This window comes from Mauremys reevesii, unplaced genomic scaffold (genome assembly GCF_016161935.1).
Source record: "Mauremys reevesii isolate NIE-2019 unplaced genomic scaffold, ASM1616193v1 Contig1, whole genome shotgun sequence".
NCBI lineage: Eukaryota > Metazoa > Chordata > Testudines > Geoemydidae > Mauremys > Mauremys reevesii.
The window spans coordinates 1,028,746-1,050,279 of record NW_024100715.1 but is presented as its reverse complement, the minus strand read 5'-3'; the positions used below and the strand labels follow the sequence as shown (position 1 = coordinate 1,050,279).

Genomic DNA, 21,534 nt, shown 5'->3' with positions numbered 1-21,534 from the left:
GGGGTCTCAGGAGGGGGCAATCAGGGGACAGGGAGCAGTGGTGCGTAGATCGGGGTGGGATCCTGGGGGGCCGTTAGGGGCAGGGGTCCCGGGAGGTGGTGATCAGGGGACAGGGGGGTTGGGTGGGTTGGGGTTTCTGTGGGGGGTAGTCAGAGGGAGTGGATGGTGGCAGGGTGGGGCTCCCCCCCCCCGGAGTGTCCTGTTTTTGAATGTTAAAATACTGTATCCCTCCCCATTCACAGTGCAACTCTCCATTCTCAGCACACGCTGCAGCATAAGGTCCCCCCCTTCCTTTCCAGTGGGTCGTGGCCAAGGGAATGCTGGGAAGTGTAGTTCTTTCCCTGCTCCAGGGCTGGCTCTATAGGCAGGGAGCTAACCAGGGAACTACAGCTCCCAGAGCCCCTCAGACCAGCCTTCCCCGAGTTGGCCTCCCAGGAGCACAGAGACTGATCCTAGAGCGCCACACACAGACCTCCACAGCCATAGAGCTGCGGGTAGAGCGTCACCCCCCACTTCAGCCCAGTCCACCAGGGTCATAGAGATCAGGGGGTGGGGGCTAGAGGAGCCGCACAGTACAACTAACACCAGGCCAGAAGTATGGGCGGATTCTCTCCCCGGCGAAAGAGGCCGGCGGGAAAGTGACCATCGGGTCCCCGGTACCAGCATCGAAAAACGACACCTGCCCCCGTTCATAGTGCAGACACACCCGGATCCTGCGGGGTCCCCGGCTCGGGGGGAAAGGGATGCGCTGCAGAGGGGACGTGAGAGCCCGATACTGATCCTCACTGCACTCCACAGCCCAGATCCCCTGCTCAGGGTCAGGGCTGATCCATCCCTTCCTGCTCACAGACTCTCTGGCCACCCCCACAGCACAGACTCCCCCGCTCCCCACCTCCACCTCCACCTCCCAGTAGTGTCGGCCGGAGGTGAATCCCTCACAGCCCAGCACACAGGGCTCAGTGTCAAATCTCTCAGGGTTGTCGGGCAGGTCCTGCCATTTGTCTCCCCATCTCACACTTCTCCGATCCGCAGACACGATGAGTTGGGGATGGGCCGTGTGTGGATCCAGAGTCACGTTCGCTGCAGAGAGAGAATCAGAGCGTGAGGGGCAGAGCTCAGCCCTGGGGCAGGCTCTGATCGTGTCACTGACAGAACCTGCCCCAGCTGGGGAGTGAACCAGGCAACCTCCCCCCTCCCGGATTTACCCAGCTCTGCACGGGGAGCAGCGCTGAGATCTCAGCCCTGGGCCGGGGGGATTCACACCCTGACAGAGCCAGTTCAGGGACAGAGCGAAAGGATCAGCTCGGCTGAGCCAGGCCCCAGACCCCGAGTCGGAGTCTCAGTGACTCCATCCTTGTGCTGGGGGGGAGACGAGGGGGGTCAGAGGGAGCTGGTTTAAGCCACCTTTGTCCTTCCTTCAGTCTGCCTGGCCCCTCGCTCCAGGGGCCTCAGGGCTGCGAAGCAGAGAGCAGCCAGAGTGTGATGCCTCCTGTCTGTGCCCCCAGCAGAGCCGCCCCTGGGGAGGACGAATCGGGGCGACCGCGCCGGGCCCTGCGCTTTGGGGGCCCCGCGGGCTGGTGCGATTGGCTGGTGCGGTCGGTCCCAGAAGAGACGAATCTGTCACTTCCGCCCCGGACCCCCCTAGGGCCGGCCCTGGCCCCAGCATGGCCCCAGCCCACTGCTACAGTAACGGCTGGGGGCAGAGTTGCTGTGGAGCCCCTGTGCCAACTTCACACGGACGGGGGAGAGGGGGGGCTTCCTGGCACTGGAGCTATTTTCTGGGGACTGTTTCCAGGCACATTAAGGCCCCTTTGCTCTGACAGAGCAGCACGAACGGGCCTGACAGTCAGGCCCTGGAGCCTTTCCCCACCTGCCCCCACCTCTCCCCACAGACGTGATCAGAGACCCTGGCAGCACAGGAGGCTCCCAGCAGATCACAGGGCCCAGCAATCAGCACATTTTAAAGGATTCTGTTGTGGGTTTTAGCTCAGTCGCCTGATGTTTGAACCCCCCTGGCCCCTCCCCAGGGCTGCGCATGTGACAGGCAGTGCTGCCCACTCTCCCGCATGGCCTGGAGGAGGGGGGTTTGGCTCCGGCTGCAGGCGCTCTCACCCCATCTGCCCATCTCCTGCCCAGCAATTAATCCTGTCCCCAGCCCCATCAGCTCTGTCCCCATCCGACCCCTCAATTCAGTCCCCCGGCTCCCATCATCACCCCCCATCAGTTCAGCACCCCTCCCCCACCGCCCTCAGTTCACCCTCCCAGCACTCACCCTCTCTGCTCAGAACCCACCAGCAATACAGCCCCTCCGCCCATCAGCCCCCCAATCACTTCAGGCCCCCTGCAGCCCCCAGGCCATAATAAAGCCTCCCAGCCCCACCTCTGCTCCTCCTAGGGCCCTTCACCCTGCCTAGGCCTGGGGGCTGCAGTGGGGGCCCCCTCCCACTTCCCAGGCTGGCAGGGGAGCAGCCGCACTGGGGGGGTGACAGCGGGAGCCCCAGCCGCGCCCAGGGCACCTGACAGGATTTCTAAGTAAAATTCAGCCTAATTTTTAGAGCTCTCAAATGTCGGGATTTTTTTTTAAGCCGCGGCTCTATGGTGAGATCATGAGCGAGGCTTAATTTTACTGAGAAATCACATCTCTCACGATTCATTCATGAGAGTTGGCCTGTCTGCGAACAGGTGATGTCTACCGAACCCCTTCTGACATTTTTAACATTTTTTCTTTTGACCTATAAAGTAGAGAGAAAACAGAAATGTCTATTTTTGTATGTTGGATTTTCCCATTCTTCATTGTAACACTTGTGCATTTGCTAATACTAATAATATGGCATGGGGATGTGATGTATGCGCATAAAGAGTTCTGAGAATGAGGTGAGATGTTCCTCTCTGACTTTCCAAAAGGCTCATTTTTAAACTCTTAGATCTCTGCGGAGATCCACTGCTCGCCCCCTCTCCCGCACCCCAGCCCATCTGGGTAACCCAACCGCTAGTTACAAATTCTAAATTCTAACAGAGAAAAGAATCGACTTTTCTGTTTTTAGGAAAGATCTGGGCAGCCACCAGGAATATGTTGCTCAGCTCCTGTCAAATGCAAAAGTGAAAAGAAACCTGAACTATGGTGCTGTCAATGAGCCACCATAATTCATAGGAAAGTTTTCACTCCCCCTTTGATAGGAGAAATTTACCTTTGTCAAATCGCTGTCTAGACGAGAGTGAGTCTAGAGGAAGAAATGGGTGAAAGAGAGGAAATGTCAGGTTGTCGTGTTTAACAATGTGAATATATCCCTAATGTTCTAACACAAAAGCAAAATGAAAAGAAAACAAACTTTATGAAGTTCTAGTGAAGTAGGTTAAGTGCAATTCAGGCCAGTACAAACCATTCAACCCAGCCATGCAAATCAGGGGGGAGGGATAGCTCAGTGGTTTGAGCATTGGCCTGCTAAACCCAAGGTTGTGAGCTCAACCCTTGAGGAGGCCACTTAGGGATCTGGGGCAAAAACTGGTCCTGCTAGTGAAGGCAGGGGGCTGGACTTGATGACCTTTCAAAGTCCTTTCCAGTTCTAGGAGATTGGTATATCTCCAATTATTACCTATTCCACACCTCACTAAAAAATAACCCCAAACATTAAAAACTAAGGACCCGACCTAAGGTGACATGGCAGACCAGAGATGTTTTACCAGCAATTACACAGCTGTGGCTGGCCCATGACAGCTGGCGTGGGGTCACAGGGCTCAGGCACTGGGGCTGTTTCATTGCGGGGTAGATGCTGGGGCTTGGGCAAAGGCCTGGGCTGTGGGACCCTGTGACGGGAGAGGGTCGCAGAGCCAGGCTCCAGCCCGAGCCCGAACCTCGTGAGTCAGCAGACACAGGCCAGTCACAGGTGTTTAATTGCTGTGTAGAGAAACCCTCTGAAACCAACACATCATTCACAGCCAGACCAACACACAGACACTGTGTCACTGATTAGCATTCAATCATTAGTACTCAGTAAATCTGGCTCATCCTTTGGGGGTCTCATTCTCTCCAGCTCAGGAGGGTAAAAGGTGGAGAATCTCTAAAGCAGGGGTGGGGAACCTACCTCTGCGAAGAGCTGCGGGAACTAGGAACGTGGGGGGATCCCATTTGCTGGCCCCGTACCCAGGACTCTGCCCCAGCCCCCAGGTGTGGTCCCAGCCTCAGCCCCCTTACCCCATCCTGCCCCTCCCCTCCCGGAGCCACGGCCCAGTCTTGGTCCCCGCTCTGGGGAGAGGGGGCACAGATGGGGTAACAGGGGTGTCAGGTAAAATGTTTGGGGACCACTGGCTTTCAGCTCCCTCACTGTAAAAATTCTTCCAGCGCCACTGCCTCTGCAATCCCTGCGCGGCTGGAGCCACGCACGCCAGCTCGGCCTGCTGCGGGGGGGGAGCCCCGAGCCTCCACACCCCCTCTCTGTCCCCCTGCAGGTGAGTGGTCAGCGACTGATTTTTTCTGTGGCTCAATGGCCCGTGATAGAAAAAAGGTTCCCCAGCCCTGCTCTGAAGCAAGAGAGGGACTGTGGTGACACCGGAGGCCTTGCAGACAAAAAATCCAAACAAACATACTCCTGAAACAGTGAATTCAGCAGGAAGCTCAAGCTCAGGTTAATGTTCACAGCTGCTAAGAAAGGAAACCCCCAGGGGGTCCGAATGCAGCCCCCTAACCCAGTGTGTGTGGGCCGTACTGAGAGCTGGGTAGGGAATTCATAGCTTCCAAATGATTACCTGACGATCTCCATCCACAATCATTGTCCCCAAGAGATTTCCCCAGCTCTGTCAGTTATCACTGTAACATAGGTGAGAAAATTTCTCAGGTGACTGGTTATTACCTGTGAATTCCTTCATTCTGGTCTCCAGAGATGCATTTCTTTGAGAAGATTCCCAGAGTCTCCATTTCAGTTCAGAAGAAAAGGCCACTGGGTTCTGAAACTTCTCCCTCTCGCATCTGAAGAACAACCCAGTGTTACTCGCTGTGGAGTTCGGTCATGTTTGTGTTTTACTAACATGTATTTTACTCTAGTGAATGGCTGTAGCTCAGCAGACCCTGGAGGTTAAATTCTCTGTTGCCCCAGGAACAGATCCAATCCCAGCTTTGATCCTACAAGTTTCCCCTTCGTTTTGGTGAGACCGATACTGGAAAACTGCATCCAGTTCTGGGGTCCCCAGTTTAAAATGGACGTTGAAAATGTGAAGCCGGTGCAGAGAAGACCCACAAATCTGATGTGAGGGCTGGTGAAAATGCCTTGTCCTGAGAGATCCCTGGCACTTGAGTATGGGGTATAAATGCCGATGTGACGCAGCAGGGACTGGGGAGCATTGACCTGGGAATGTTGCAGGGGAGTTTCACTGGGACTGTCTGCATTGGGGATGGGAGACGTTCCTTGAGGGAAGATACCTGGGCGCGTAACATGAGAGCCCAGGAGAGGGTTTGGGGCCAGGAGACACCTTCTGCCCAGGAAACGGGCCAAAGGCTGGAGAAGGAGCTGGGGGGAGGCTGGGGGAGACGGCGGGAGCGGGGTTCAGTTTAGAGCTGGCTGGGGAAACGGAGGGAGCCCCAGGACTGGGGTCTAAGCTCCCAGCCCCACAGAAGGACTTGACTGAGGGGTCCTGGTTGTACCTACAAGCTCTGTTTGGGGCCGTGTTCCTGTCGCCCAATAAACCTTCTGTTCTACTGGCTGGGTGAGAGTCACGGTGAATCGCAGGAAGTGGTGGGTGCAGGGCCCTGACTCCCCCCACCCTCCGGGACAACCGTCCTGGGGAGAACAGACTTGGCACTAAAGGGCTCCTCAGTTTAGCAAACAAAGGCAGCACAAGGACCAATGGCTGGAAGCCTAAGGCAGAGAAATGCCCATGGGAATCAGACAGACATTGTTAGCAGTGCGGGTGCATTAACCATTGGCAGAAACTGCCCAGGGAAGTGGTGGATTCTCCATCTCCTGACAGGGCACCAGAACAGGGGGGCCGTGGCCCCATCACTTTTAAAGGTGGGCGAGCTCTGCTCTCTGCCTGGGTACCTGCCTGAAAGGTGAGTGATGGGGGAGGGGATGGAGAGGAGTGAGGGGTGGGGTCTCAGGGAAGAGGCGGAGCAGGGGTGGGGCCATGGTTTGGGCACCAATGGCCCCCCCACTTCTAGGCAGCCTCAGGTGTTACTGTCTGTTGATGTCGGTAAATCAGGACTGACTGGCTTTCTGGAAGGTGCTTTAGTCAACACACATTAGGATTTAGTCAAATATAAGTTATTGGGCTGAGCACAGGAATAACTGGGTGAAGTTTAAGGACCTGACACACGTCAGCACCGACTCTGTGGGGGCTCCGGGGCTGGAGCACCCGTGGAACAAAAATAGTGGGTGCTCAGCACCCAGCAGCAGCCCCACAGATCAGCTTCCACCGTTCCCCCCCCCCCCAGCTTTACACTAGCTGCCTTTCAGCTGCACTGAACGTCCCCTCGGTCTTGTATTGTGAGTGTAGCAAAGAGTCCTGTGGCACCTGATAGACTAACAGACGTATTGGAGCAGGAGCTTTCGTGGGCGAATCCCCACTTCGTCCTGCTCCAATACGTCTGTCAGTCTACAAGGTGCCACAGGGCTCTCTGCTGCTTTTACAGATCCAGACGAACACGGCTCCCCGCTGATATTGTGAGTGTGGGAAGCAGGATCCCCTGACGTATCCCGTACCCCATGGAAGGGAGATAATTAGTGACAATCCTTGTGGTGATGTAGATGCCCATCGTACCAGGACCTGGAGTGAGACCCACTAACCCATTTCAAAGATAATTTATGTTCTTATCTAGCTCTTTGGATACATACGATGGTCAGTCCACTAGCTCCGGGGTTCTCACACACACACAAAGGCCAGTGTGTGTCCACCCCGCACTGGGGGACGGCAAATGACTGAATGAACCGGCACTGCCCAGGGAGCCGGGAGCAGTGGGAGTCGGTGCAGTTCTGGGGGGCAGGGCTGGAGCTGGGGGAACTGGCTGGCGCCTTCTATTGCTGGTTCGTCAATGGCTGGGAGATGAGCCATGTAACACGGCCGGGCAGGTCCCTGCCCGCAGGTGTCTGTGTCAGCGCAGGGCCTGTCAGGCCTGTAGCTCGACATCAGCATCACGGGGCGAGAGGCAGCCCAGGCTGGGGATCTGGGGGGCTCAGCAGTGCCACAGGCCAGGCTGCGCCCCGGGACCCCGTCACACTGATGTAAATCTCCCTTGTGGCCAATTAAACCGATTCCTCCTTGTTCTGCCCTCAGGGGACGTGAAGAACAACTGGTCACCGCTCGCTGCAGAACAGCCTCAGGCAGATCTGGAGACTGTTATCAGGCCCTGCCTCAGTCTCCTCTTCTCTAGACTGAACACACCCATTTATTGCAACCTTCCTCACAGCTCGTCCAGTCTAAACCTCGGGTCACTTCTGTTGCTCTGCTCTGAACTCTCCCCAATTTCTCCACGTCCTTCTCACAGGGCGGTGCCCAGAACTGGACACAGGATTCCAGCTGAGGCCTCCCCGTGGCGAGAAGGGGGGAACAACGTCCTCCTGTGTCTGACCCTGACACTCCTGTTAACACACCTGTGCTGCGTGCTCACCCCACATCAGCCCCGGAAAGGGTGAAGGAAGCAGAGAACGAGGAGATTGGGGAGACAGGCCACACACGGGGGGTTCAGGCCAGAGCAGTGACCCCTGGCTGGACGATGAAGCTCAGCTGAGCAGGTGGGGGCTGGGCTCGTGCAAAGCCAGGAAGGTGGCAGCAGAAATGGCTGCAGTGAGGAGTCTGCAGCCCCCCTGTGCACTCGACAGGGCAGGAGGGACCCAGGCAGAGAACAGGCTGCTGGGAGCCGGGCCCTGGGGGAGGGAGTGTTAGACTCACAGGGCCAGAGGGGGCTGCCAGGGTCACCTGGTCTAACCCCCGTCAGAGAGCAGGGGGGAGACGAAGGCCTGTGGGAGGGGAGTGGGGAGCAGCCCAGGGAGGAGCAGACGGTGCCTGCATGTGGCAGGGTCCCTGGGCTGGACCCTGGAGCAGTGGGCGGCTCGAGTTCCCCACCCAGCCCCGGCTGGAGCGGCATTGCCTGGGCAGTGGGGCCAGCGAGACTCTGCCCCCCAGCAGGGGAACCATTCAGTGACCTGGCTGGGGGCTGAGACACGCAGAGGAAGCTGCAGCTCCTGGGGGGAGAGATGAGGCTGCAGAGTGAGAGAGAGACAACGGGGGAGAGACGCCAGGGGAGGGGTTGGCCCTGGAAGAGCTAATCCCCAGAGCAGCCAGGAGGGGGCAGCACCTGCGGTGAATACAGCAACCTGGGACAGCATCCCACAGTGACATCTGCCTTTTTCACAAGAGCATCACCCTGCCGCCTCCTTCACTGTGTGACCCACTGCCACCCCCAGAGCTTTTCCCGCAGTCCTGCTGCCGCCCCAGTGACTCCCCATTTCCTAGTTGTAGGTTTGATTTTTCCTCCCAACGTGCAGCACTTTGTCTCCACTGAATGTTCCCTTCAATTGATTTTAATCCTTCCTCCCTCCGCCCTGTGTCTCTTGTGTCTATTTAGACTGTAACCTCCCTGGGGCAGGGACTGTCTCTGTCTGTGTCTGTGCAGCACCCGGCACGTTGGGCCCTGGTTTTGCCTTGAGCCTCCAGGCACTGCCATAGCGCTACTGATAACAGCACGTTATAAACTCCTCAGAGCAGGGAACGTCTCTTCCATCGTATCTCCTGCCACGCCCAGCACACGGCTAGAGCTCACTGCACAATTAGAAACAATTAACAAACAGCTCATTGAACAGTCATCAGCTGGCCCTGACTTTCCATCCCTACCAACCTGGGTGGGGTTTGGAGTCTATGACCTAGAAATGAGAGACCCATTCTCCATCCCCGATCTCCTGAGGTCTCCGTTCCACCAGCCACACTACAAATAACACCCCTGTCTGTGGGTCAATCACTCTTTTCTCAGGCTGTTCTATTCTGGAGTCTGGTCACAATCACAACAGCCCCGAGATTAGATGTAACGGAGGGAGATTGGGAACCAGCCCCACACTCTGCACTGCTGGGCCGTGGGGAGCCAGGTCTCATGTCCAAAATCCCTTCCCTGCCCTGGGAAGTGAAAGGGAGAGTGAGAAGGAGCCACCTACCTGCTCAAGGTGCCTTTGATGTCCTAGAGGGGAGAGAGAAAAGGAAATTCAGTCCCAGCTCTCACACTAAGGATCCCTCCTGCTCTGGAGGGGACTCACTTGGTCTTTACAGTTGGAAGTTCAGAGAGAAATTATTTGTTACTTATTAATGCAAAGAAAAACATTCAATGTGTTGCCTTTGCTCTTTTTTAAGAAGTGCTCTGACTGCAGGATCTGGGCCCAAGAAGTTTGTATACAGAGGCACACAGGCTCTCTGTGTAGTGATATTTGCATAACCACCCGGCACATGGGACCAGAGGGCTCAGTCTTGTGATGTGCTGAACGAGGATCCTCCTAACACTCACAGGTGTGGGGAAGATCCCCTCCTGCAGACTCCAGTGGGGCCAGAGGGAGGGATGCCCCCATGCTATAAACTCTCTCCCCACTTGCCCACAAACACTCTGACATGCACAGGAAGGTGGGGCTGGGTGAGAGCAGTGGGTGTGGGGTACAGAGTAACACAGGGCCAATCACTATCCTACACCCCAGGATCAATGCAGGACACCTGAGGAGTGAAGAATGCTGCCCACAGCAGATACTGGTCGCAATATAGAATCTGACCCTAGATATCAGCTAGAGACATCCAGGATGCTACGTTTTACTTCTCACCTGTTTTTTCCCTTTTCTTTTTTTTTTTCTCGCTAGTTAGAGCCTTTTTTTGAAAAATAAAATCATCAGAAGGCTTTTGGAATTCTAACGACTACTTACACGTTCAGGCTGCCATAAGTAATGAACAGCTTCCCTGTCTAACTTCAGTTCTGGCAGAGAAAATCACCACAGCCTCAGACCCCATGTATCAGTTTTAAGGCCAATATTTTCCCTTTTTGTGATATGTAGGAAAAGTGGCAAAATCAGGCTTTAAATGCAATCTTAGCCTCAATCTTAGCTATTTCTATAATTAAAGACTGGTTCCATCTTTCATCTTTTGGTGTTAGTGTTTAGAACACAGGAAATGCCAGACTGGCTCAGACTGGACGTCCATCTAATCACTATTCTGTCTCGAAAGGTGGACAGTGCCAGATGCTTCAGAGGAAGGTGTAAGAATCTGCCCCCACATTCTCATCCTTCTCTTTAAGCAACTGGCTGAAGCAATGAAGCATCACTCTGGATATTGTGTTATCCACAGAAATATCCTCTCACTTTGAGTTTTGCTAAATGCTTGGTCTCAACAGCATCCAGTGGCAATGAGTTCCACAGTCTAATTACGTGATGTGTGAAAAAAAGTGTTCAATGGATCAGTTTTTTAATTTATCACCTTGTAATTTTATTGAATTTCTCTTTGTTCTTGCATTCTGAGACAGGGAGAACAACGAGTTTAACTGGACACTGTAAGATGGAGGTTCCTAGGGTTGTGTCTGGGACCAGAGATATTGGCTAGTGTCATTCGGTTGCACAATCCAAGCAGTGGCTGGCCAAAAGTGCTCCCTCACGTAGCTGAGAGCAGCTTACATGCCAGCGGCTGTGCGTGAACAGCCCAGGAGTGGGGGTCTCACAGCAGAGCAGGGTAAGGCTGGATCCCAGAGTCGAGGACTGGAGTGACCTAGCAGATCACTGGTCCAGATAACACCAGGGGAACGTCACACACTCCTACACTCCAAAAGTGAAGGCTTAGGAGACTTTCTTGCCCTGAGAAAGGTTCTGGGGTGTTTCTAACACCATCTCACCTGCAGGAATTCACTCGCTGGCAGCTGGCACTTCTGCTCCATCTCACTGATCAGGGAACTGAAAGAGGAGAGTTCCTCAGATAGTTTGGCAACATATTCATCCCTCCTCTTTTCAATTTCCTTATTCAGCTCTTCTAGCTGGGCCAGCAGGAGTTGCTCTTGTTCCTCCAAAAACTGGTGCAGTTGCTGAAATTCAGCCACAATCTTTTGCCTCCCAGTTTTTAGCTGTTTCTGAAATGAAGAGATAGAAACAGAGAAATCATGGGTCAAGGACAGGAACACGGAGTGAGTTATGGGACATTTTATAGCCTTGTGTATGCACATGGGAGCATGTCATTGCAACCCCGTAGAATTTAACTCCTGATATGTTATGGAGAACAAACTCTGTGCTCAGCAGACAGATGATTTTCCAATGAATTCTGAGGAACCCTAACTGGTGGTTAGACTATGAATCTATCTTGCATTATTAGGATATTTTGTTATCAGTGGTCTCTAGAAAACCAGATCCTTCAAATAACAGGAAGGACAGCAGGTGTGGGATCCAGAATGGGACAGGCAAGGATTACTTCTGGGGAGCAAACAGTAGAACCCAAACTCGGAAGCGCTAGACTTGAACTGGGGAAGAGATTTTCCCCACAAAATTCATCTAGATGAATAGGGCCGTGTTTCTAAAACTGGCTTCAAAATCAGAGCCCCAACAATTGCTCTGACGAGTTCTGAATGCACAGTTTAGGATACAAACATTTGGTCACATCATAAATCTCCAATTTTAACCCACACAGGGATTCTGAGCACAAATTGGGTGTCTGGCAAGACACCCATTTGCAGGTGCAAATCTGAGTTTGTAGGGCACTTAGAAACGTGCGTGTGAACGGGACAGAAGCCCACCAAGTCATGCTCTTTCTGGAGCTCTCTAGCACCTGGTACCCCAGGAGCAAGAAACTTATATCATATTTCGAACCCAGATCATCTTCATGGCAACGTCCAGCAGCGCTATCGCTAGGGCCTGTTCCAAAGCTCACCACAATCAACAGGAGTCTTTCCAATGACTTCAGCAGGGTTTGGTCAGGTGTTAAGTGACCAGCCTTCTCCGGGCAGCAGATTTCTATAGCGGCTGCCCGCACTGTTCTGTTGTGGTTATTGTTCAAGGGTTTCCCTTAACCCTCCCCTGGTTCTTGTCTCGCAGACAGAAAGCAGGAGACCAAAAGTCCAAAGTGCAGGAAATGTGACGCTTACTGGGGTTAGTTCCAAGCAAGGATATCCAGAGCTCCACACGCCAGCATATCCAGAGCTCTTCACCCCGTATCGCCCTTCCCAGCTCTGATGCCACAGAGCCTTCACCCCGCGTCCCCTTTCCTGGCTCTGACGCCGCAGAGCCTTGCCTGTGTCCCCGTTCCCCATTCCTCCTTCTTAGCAGGTCCACATATACCTGCAGTGCGCGCCCCTAGTCACACCCCTTACAACTTATGGTCCTGTTCCGTTCTGGAGGATCTTGAGTCTGGGGTCCTCATCCCATTTCTTCTGTTCCCCACGGGAGGATGAGGAGTGAGGTTGTGCTTGACCTTGGCTTGAGAGAGGAGCCAGGCAGCCTTCCAGTGTGTGTCCTCATGTTACACTCCCACCATACCGTGTAGCACTTTCTCTGTTCATATCTGTTCCCTATACTAACAAACCCATCTGGCCAGGCAGAAGCAACACCTGTCTTTGTCCTTTGTTCTTCACACACATTAGTAAGGATACAGGAGTATCAAAACTCAGAACCAAAATTCTCTCTCAGGTTAACAAACAGGCTTATATGCTAACAGCTGTGTCTGTTGGAAGTAAAGCCAAAAACCAGGGGAGGAATTTGCAAAAAATTTGAAATTTCAAAGTTGTTTCCATTTTTCAGTGTTCAAAATGGGACTTTTAATTTGTTAGAAAAATATCATGAAATAACTTGAAATACATTCACATTTCTGTTTCCCCTTTTTTCTAAAATGTAATAAAATAATGTCCATTTCCACCACCATCCCATTTGTTCCTTTTATTCCATTCTCTTTGGAACTCTTCAAAAGTTCTCCCATTTTAGAAAAGTTGGCAAAAAGAAAAGTGAAAATCTAGGAGAAAAAAACTGGAAATTATTCATGTTATTGTATCAGTGGCAAAAGGGAGGAAATGGGGAAACAAGGGGATAAAAACATTTGAAATTTTAAATAAAATTCAGCTTTTTAAAACCAAAATGAAAACTTCAATTTGAAATGAAAATAAACATTTTTGTTCATTCTGGTTTTTCCCTGTCAAAAAACTATTTATTTATTTGCAAAAGACATTTTCCCCATGGAAAAAAATTGTTTTCTACTAAATCCCATTTTCCTACAGGATATTTTTGTGGTTGAATTTCGACCAGCTCTAGTTGAAAGACTAAAGGAGAAACTATTGTAAGCTAAACAAATTACACTCGCATTATCAATGGAAATATCTGGATTATTAAAACTCTTTCCTTAATGATCCATTTTCCTGTTTACACTCGATTAAAGCCGAACAGTTTTTCTTTACAAGGAGAATAAATAAGCAATAATCTTCCATGGAAGGGAAGATGTTTCTCACTGTTCTTCTTCCCTTAGACTAAGCAGAATATCAATAACGTCCCAGTGCACGGTTGCCTCTGAGTAAGAACGGCACCTACCAGCAGTTCCTGGCTTGTATTTTCCCCACTCGATTTATACGACAGAATCTCGTCTCTCTCTTTTTTCAGACTCTCCAAATGTCTCTGAATTTGTTCCTAACAAAAGAAAAACGGGTTTAGTTTCGGTTGCCTTTGGAGGGTTTTTCCCCATTTATTTATATTTTCAAGAATATTAAATGCATAATAAAATGGGTGAGAGCTCTAGCCACATGACTGTACAGTCCTTCTCACGCTCACGGTCTCTCTCTCTCCCACAAATGACTCAGTATTTATCCCCAGTGGAACAGCATCAACAGGAACATCCCATAGAGAGGTGGCAGGTCCCTGTTCCAATTCCTTCTCCTCACCAGGTGGAAGAGGGACTTGAACCTGTGGCCTCCTATGTCCCAGGTGAGTGCTCTAAACACTGGGCTAAAGGGAGAGCTCTCTGTGTGTGAGCTCACCTGAGGGGCCTCAGGCCACCTACCAGGTCAGGCCCCACACAGGAGTTCGGTGCCCTAACACTGATCTTCCCTGGGGCTCAGGTGGGAGACGGGCATCGGGATGCAGTGAGCAGGGCCAGAAGCAGAAACACAGGTGCTGAGGGAACTAGTTACTGAACACACAGACGCCGAGGGAGTTTAGGCACCGACAGGGCTCAGCAGGAGTTTTGTGAATTGCAGTGGAGGCTCCAACGGGGGTTTAGGCACCTAAGTAAATACTGTGAATCTAGGCCTCCCGGACAGGGAAACTGAGCTAAGGACGGGCTGGACGGAGGCTTCACTCCTCACTGCACAGGTGTTCACACTCCGCTCATGCTCACTGCGACTTTTCTGAGCAGTCTCCGAACCACATTCTCATCCAGGGCATGTTTTGATATATCACCGGCCTTGGCATTTCTAAGTGGGCGTGAGAAATAATCTCCCCTCCCTCCCCCGACGCATAATCATTCCTGACCCCCCCCCTCCCCACTAAGCGCTGGGATTGCCGGAGAATGTCGGGGAGAGTCAGTGAGATGAGTCACTGGGACACCGTCCAAACAGATCTAACCCAGTGACACACAGAAACTGGGGGCACGTGGCAGCTTTAATTCTTTACCGCCCCACCCCCTACCCAAAAAGGGCAGCCGAGCTTGAGCCCTGCAACCTCAGTGATTACGGTACATCAGTGAAATTCTCAAGACTCCCTGCTAGAAAGGATATTTAACGTGGCTCGGGTTTTACTATGGAGGGGGACCAGAGGGAGCAAGGGGGGTGTTGCTTGGCTGGGGAGGAAAAGACGGCAAGGAACAGACATAATTCTTCCCCAGTTCCCGAAGCCGACGAGTTCTCCTCCCTGATCCTCCCCCTCCTTCCCCCGGAAAACAGGACCCTGGATCTTCATTTTGAAAATATGGGCGCCCTGCCCCTGCCGCCGCAGATTTCAAGCCATCTGCTGGAATGGGCCAGGCCCCCAGCCGATGTCCATCCTGTATGAGAAGCAAACCCTGCTGCCCCCACCCTGCAAGGAGTAAAAGGAAACTGTGAGCTGGAACGGGGGAGTTTCCTGCCCCCTGCATGGATTTCCCCCTGCACAGGGGATGCCCTCGCTCTAGGGCGCACAAGTCATACCCTGCTTTACACATCCTGGTGCTATTACAGCCGTACAGCCCTGCTGGCGTGGGTGTAGTTACACCTCTATAATGGTGTATCGCCTAGTCCTGTATGGAAAGGGGAACAGGCCTTCCTGGCATCAGGCACCTTTATACCAGCACAACTTGTATCCGCACTGGGGGGTTGCTGACATAACTCGTTAAAAAAATAAATCCCCCCCCCCAGCACAGATCAGTACCAAAACTATATGCAGAGCAGGCCTTAAAAACGTGTCTCCTCAGCATCTTCCTGTATGAAATCCCTTGTTTCTCTCCCTTGTGACTGTAGGAAGCTCGTTTTAGGACCTTGCTGGTTTTCTATTTCCGAGATGCAAAAATTACCTGGTAATCCTGGGCCGCCTCCTCGACAGGAAGCACAGGGTGGTCTCTGTGGCTGCGGGACTCTCTGCACACCAGGCAGATCGGGGTTTGATCCACTTCACAGAAGAGTTGCAAAAGCGCCTTATGTTTTTCACACGCTCGCTCCCCGCTTGGCGCTGGGATTTTTTTGGCTATTTCCACCACGTTCCTGAGCACCCGGTTAGGCTGAAACTCCCCTTCCCGGAAGGGTTCCCTGCACTGAGGGCAGCGATACGGGGGTGAGGTTTTGGACTCCTTGCAGTACTGAGTGATGCAGGGTCGGCAGAAGTTGTGTCCACACTTGAGAATCATCGGATCGTTAAAATAAGCCAGGCAAACGGAACAGATCACAGCCTCCTGCAGCTCTTCTATCCCCCCTTTTGCGGCCATGGCACCTACAAGAAAGAGGAAAGTAACTTTCACTTTCACTTCGCTTAGCAATGTCTCTATCCCGGATTGAAGCTGGTCTCCGCCCTTCCTGCACCAGCTGCCTCCTGCCTGATCTGATGTGAATGTGTTCGCTGGGCCTGGGATCCTTCAGTTCTGGAAAGGAGAAAACATAAGGAGATATAGACGTAAAATAATGACTATATTGAACTCCTACCTTTGTACAGATTGGACTTTAAACAAATATTTCCCCCTGCTGTCCTAAACAGCATTAAGTAAATCAAGTCACTGAAGAGATACAAGCATTTTCCAAATAAAAGAGCCGATCATAAAATCCTCATTCCACGCCCACAAAAACTTTGTAGAGGCCAACAGTGTTGGCAGAATTATGCCCAAACTATGCCATTATACGGTACTTTCCTTCAGCCATCATAGTTAGAAATTATTATTTTAATAAATTCAAAACAGGATCTGATGTGAATTAGAAATAGATCAGAGTCGCAATGTTAGTTAGATTGGGACTGGAACTTCGCCAACATTCTGGTGTTCTCAGTCTAATCAGATCCATTTCTAATACAAATAATAACAGATGTGATTATTACTGTATGTTGCAACATTTCAAAACTTCCTTGGAGTTATCTAAATAATTAAATTAACAATCCAACAACTAACATAGTGAAGATCATGTAAATGGAGTGAGATTGGCAGCTAAAATAAGGAAAGAACAAGTTAGGAATTACTTAGGCCTGGTCTACACTAGAATTTACTGTTGTATAGCTTGTTACTCCAGGGTGTGAAAAATCCATATCCCTGAGAGATGTAGCTATACCGACCTAACCCCCAGACCCCATCTACACTGGCCACCATGCCTGCTCCACGCACCAGGCGATCCCCCGCTTGGAGCAATACCGAGCTGCTGGACCACATCAGCATTTGGGGAGAGGAGGCTGTCCGGTCCCAGCTGCGCTCCAGCCATAGGAATTATGATGCCTACGGACGGATTTCACGATGCTGACGGAAAGGGGCCGTGACCGGGACACTGCAGTGCAGGGTCAAAGTGAAGGAGCTGCGGAACGCCTACCCGCCCTCTAAAAATTGGGTCTTTTTGCAGAGTATCAAACTGGGCAAACAAAAATCCCAAATCTAGGACCTACTTGTTAGAAAATCAGCCTAACTAAATTTTGCTTTGCTTCTAACTAAAATGTTCATTTTGTTTTTCTAACCTCAACCATTACAAAATTTTGGATTTTTGTTTTTTTCCTTTTCTCCCCTTTCCATTCCCTCCCCCCATCGTAGTTATTTAATTTATTTGAAATCTCTGATTGTAATTAGCTGAATGAAGTTTAGGATTGGTGGTAGTGGTGTGGGTTCTAATTCTTTTCTCTCCCACTCTAATTGTTCAAAACTCCAACCTGGGAAAGATTACAAAGAGGCCAATCAATCAATCAAAATACAGCTCCTATCGGAGGCGGATTAGGATTTATTGGAGCCCTAGGTATAAAGAACATTTGGGCCCCTCACATCCTCCCCTGCCATGGGGCCCTGCCCCCTGCTCCCCTCCCCCATCCCCCAAGGTCTCCCGCCCCCTGGCCTGGCCAGAAGACGGGCCATGGTAAGAGCTGTCCAGGGAGCCCAGATCACTGTGGGGAGCCCTGGGCCCTCTCCCTGCTGGGGGCGGTGCTCCCTGGAGGGCAGGGACACAGGCCGGGGGCTGCTCTTGGGCCCCCAGGCCCCCACCCAAGGCAGGTGCAGGGTCAGGTGCTCCTCACAGCTGCCCAAGCTCCCTGGGTGGCTCTCACCACACCCTAGGGTGGTGCTCCCCAAACTGTGGGGCACAACCCATGGGGGGCAGGGAGGAACGTTTGCGGGGAGCACAGTGGGCCCAGCCCTGCCCCCAGCTCTGTTCCGGCCCCACCCCAGCCCTGCCTCCAGCCCCAGCTGTGGCTCTGCTCCCGGCCACACCCCAGTCACAGCCCCCAACTACAGGGGCATCTCCGGGGGGGGGGGGGGCGCGCGCAGACCTGGTAAGCTGGGGGCACAACTGAGAATGTTTGGGGATCCCTCGCCTAGGATGAGCGTATGTCCCTGTAGGCGTGTGCTGTTGGGGTCGCCCCCCTCTGGGGTGGCTGGGGGCCAGGCCGCCTCACTGCCCATGTCCGGTGAGTCGGGGAATTCGCCTGGTGGGGCAGGGGCAGAGCACAGAGTTCAGTAACATGCCCAGGCCCCGGTCCTGAGTGTCGGGGCGAGGGGGAGATGCCACCCGGGAGTGGGGTGGCAGGGGGGACGCAGACCCACCCACTCCACTGCGTGTGCCGCAGCCAGACTGGGGTCGGCTGCCCCCGAGCCACTTCCGACCCCCCTCTAGCAGTACCCGCGTCTGGTCGGCGTCTAGCACCATGGGCTCCTCGGGGCACTCTGCCGGCGGTGAGCTGGGCAGCGCCTCTGGGTCCCTTCCGGCTGACTGGCTCCTCTGGCGTCTGGTCGGTGTCTAGCACCACGGGCTCCTCGGGGCACTCTGCCGGCGGTGAGCTGGGCAGCTGCTCTGGGTCCCTTCCGGCTGACCGGCTCCTCCGGTGGCGTCCGGCCTCGGCGGGTACGGCCAGTCCTCGGGGCAGTCGCAGGCGGCGGGAGTCTCCCCAGCGGGAGCTGGGGCACCAGCGTCCGGCCTCTCCGGCGGTCCAGCCCCTTCTGAGCCCTGGGGCTGGGCTTCTATACTTCCTGCCCTGTGCCGTGACCTCTGGGGGGCAGGCACAGGCTCCAGCGGCTCCGCCCACTTGGGCACCCGGAGGGGCTTGTCCCTCTCTGGGGCGGCTGGGAGCCAGGGCGAGGGGCTTGGGTGAGCGAGCTCTATGCCGTGCGTGGCAGGGGGGAGGCTCGGGCCAGTTTAGCATGGGGCTCCCCGAGTCACTCAGCCAGCTCTGCCTGGGGGCAGGGGAAAATTGCTCACCACCCTGACCCACAAGCTGTGGGCTGGGCTGGAGGCGGGGCCTCAGGGGGAGAGGAGGAGCGGGGCAGGAGGAGAGGGGCAGGAGGCAGAGGTCTGGCTGCTCCTGCAGGGCCCGGGCCCCATCGGCCTTTGCTGTAATCTGCCACTGGCCCTTATAACTTTGCCACTTGAGGAAAACTGCCCCCAGCTTGACCCGAGTTCTCCCAGGAAATGACATTCAGTCTTAATGCCTTGTGGTGTCAGTGCCCTGCTGTCACCTTAATTAACATCCAGTGACTATCAGCTACTTCTCCCGCCTCTCACACAAACAGGCACGCTCAGTGCTCTCTGTCATCACCTCTTCTCCTCACTTCTGGTTTGCTTCTCTACACACAAGTGGCTTATATTGCTGTAACTGCTCCTGGCGGAATTCTGCACCAAAAAAATAAACAAACATTCTGTGCACCATATTCTAAAATTCTGCAAAATTCCACATATTTTATTTGTCAAGATAATATAATCACACCTGTTTCAATTATTTTGGTAATTTATTTCAAATAAATCTGTCAGCAATTATGTCTGTAACAATACAAATAAAAAAATCAGAAAGTTTTTTTGGACCAATAGTTTCCTTACTAGGCATATTAATACCGAACTTTCAGTAATTCATTTAAGCTACAATGCAGAACCGTATTTCCTGCACCCCTCAGAAGCAGTGCAAAGGCTTGGGGGGGTCAGGGAGGAGCTAAGGGAGAGGGAAGGATCCTGGGAGGTGTCGAAGAAAAACTAAGTTCTCGCTTTTTGTTTGGGTACAGCAAAATCAAATACTTTATTAACTTTCTCTAGTGCTCACAGGAGGGAGAGAGAGTGTCATAGGAAACTGGGTTGCCCCTAGTCCCGGACGGATCTCTCTCAATTAGTAAACAATCATAACAATCATTTATACCTTTGTAATAGACAATGGCTATCAATCCTGGAGTCATTAAAGGAAAACATTTGCATTTGTTTATACATAAGCCTATTCGCTATCTTATTTGTCTTCAATACTAGAACAAAAACAAGACTGCATTTTACAAGGTCGTAATGACTTTTCACACAATTCACTCTGTACCACATTATCTTATTTCTACATATCTCACAGCAGTTAGGATCACAGTCTAACTCCTGCTAAATTAGCCAACATACATTAAGATCTCTTCAAACCTTTATTAATCATTTCTTGGCCTCCACACTTGGAACCTGGAGGGTTGTTGGGTGTGGGTGGGAGAATTACGGAACAGTTTCTTTTGGGGGAGGGGGGCAGGGATTGTTAGGAAGTTGGGGAATCTCCCCCATGCAGATCCTGAGCCTCTTCCGTTCAGTCAGACACATCTACCCTGTTCCCATGTGTCCCTGGAGTTCTCCAACCCATCCCCCTGTGGCCCTGCAGCCCCTGCCCCCACCCCAGGTGACCCTGCACCCCCACTTCCATTCAGTCCCTGGCTCAGCGCTGTCACTGCACTAGTTATTAGTCACTGCTGAGGATGGTGCAGAGAGCTCACATCACATGGTGGCTCCATGCACCAAACACTCACACTTAGATACACTGGAATTGTTGGATCTGCTGGGTCTGTGGGGAGAGGAAACTGCAGTTCCAGCCCCGCTCCACGAAGGGCCACGAATGGGACACACAGCAGTGCCGTGCGAAGATAAAGGAGCTGAGGCAGGCAAGGGACGTGAACTGTCACTCTGGTGTTGCGCCAAAGACCTGCCACTTCTACAAGGAGCTGGACGTCACCCTCAGCAGTGACCTCACCTCCGCCCGAGAGCCCCATAGGTACTTTGGGCAGGGGGTGGCTGGAGTCAGAAGCCGGCTGACTCAACCCGAAGGACGAAGTGGTGGACAAGGAAGTGGAATTGGAGGATGAGGGACGTCTGGTAATTTGGTGAGCCAGGATCTCTTCTCGTCTCCTGAGGGATCAAGCCGGTCCCAGCACTCCGCCTCTGGCATGCATGATGCAGGAGAGGGGAGCTCTGGGAAGGGCTTGTTTGGTTACATGAGGTAGCTCTGTCCTTTGCTTCACTGTGTGCTAGAAGTGGGTTAAGGGATAGAAATGTACAAGACTAGCAGGACTGATTCTGTTCTCATTTGCATCAGCTTCACACTGGGGAGACAAGATTTAACAGCATATTTCCCAACATTGTGAGAGTAACAAACCGAACAGGAAAAAACAAAAACCAAAAAAGTCTTTTTCTTGGTACCCCAGGAAGCAGTGAAATAAAAATGGCCCATGTTCCTAGTTCTTAAGCAATCTTTCTCTTTGCAAATTCATCAGGTTTGCTACAGATCCAGTTCCTCCGTCTGTAGCACTCTGAACTGCTGATAGTGATCTGGTACATATAGGCGCATTCTCCTCCTCCTCCTCCTGTTTCAACCCTGCAAAAACATAAGAGCAACGAAGCTACAATCAGTCAGGGATCAGACCCTTCCTTCTCGTCTCAGAGGGCTTCCGAGAGGATGAAATTGACCCCTGTGTAGGAGGCCATTACGTGTAGAGGGTGAATAATGGATTTTTCAGTTCACTGGCGATTCCAAAAAATAAAAATAAAAAAAAATGAATAATTCCAGGTCAACCTGAAAACGACATCAAGGTCATACAGGGAGTCTGTGGCAGAGCAAAGAATTAAGCCCAGGTCTCCTAGTGTCAGGTCAGCGCTGTAACCACTGGTCCATCCTTCCTGCTAAGGGAGCAGCTCTGGTCTCCGTGAGC

At 52.5% G+C, this 21,534-nt stretch overlaps 2 protein-coding genes across 3 annotated transcripts in view; both read right to left on the bottom strand.

Annotated features, from left to right (window-relative positions):
• Positions 1-423: 423 nt before the first annotated feature.
• LOC120392351 (tripartite motif-containing protein 10-like) lies at positions 424-20,598 on the bottom strand. The gene is made up of 9 exons (XM_039517067.1): positions 20,580-20,598; positions 18,230-18,463; positions 15,454-15,866; positions 13,503-13,598; positions 10,838-11,068; positions 9,135-9,157; positions 4,848-4,963; positions 3,189-3,221; positions 424-1,080 (listed from the first exon to the last, which is right to left on the bottom strand). The coding sequence occupies exons 1-9, from the start codon at positions 20,596-20,598 to the stop codon at positions 557-559; spliced, it is 1,689 nt and encodes a 562-aa protein (XP_039373001.1). The 3' UTR covers positions 424-556.
• Positions 19,603-21,534, bottom strand: part of LOC120392477 (E3 ubiquitin-protein ligase TRIM11-like) — a 58,989-nt gene continuing 57,057 nt past the window's right edge. For both annotated transcript variants that reach the window (XM_039517257.1, XM_039517256.1), the window contains one exon: positions 19,603-21,200. In XM_039517257.1, coding sequence (XP_039373191.1) covers positions 21,068-21,200 — 133 coding nt within the window. In that variant the 3' untranslated portion in view covers positions 19,603-21,067. The remainder of the gene's footprint in view (positions 21,201-21,534) is intronic.

Bases quoted from the DNA above. Each gene is read 5' to 3' on its own strand.
- LOC120392351 (XM_039517067.1), bottom strand. The intron at 15,867-18,229 runs GTACTGCTAGAG...TCTTTCTTGTAG, and splicing joins TAGACGCCGACCAGACGCGG to GTGCCATGGCCGCAAAAGGG. The intron at 3,222-4,847 runs GTAATAACCAGT...TTCTTCCTCTAG, and splicing joins CAGAATGAAGGAATTCACAG to ACTCACTCTCGTCTAGACAG.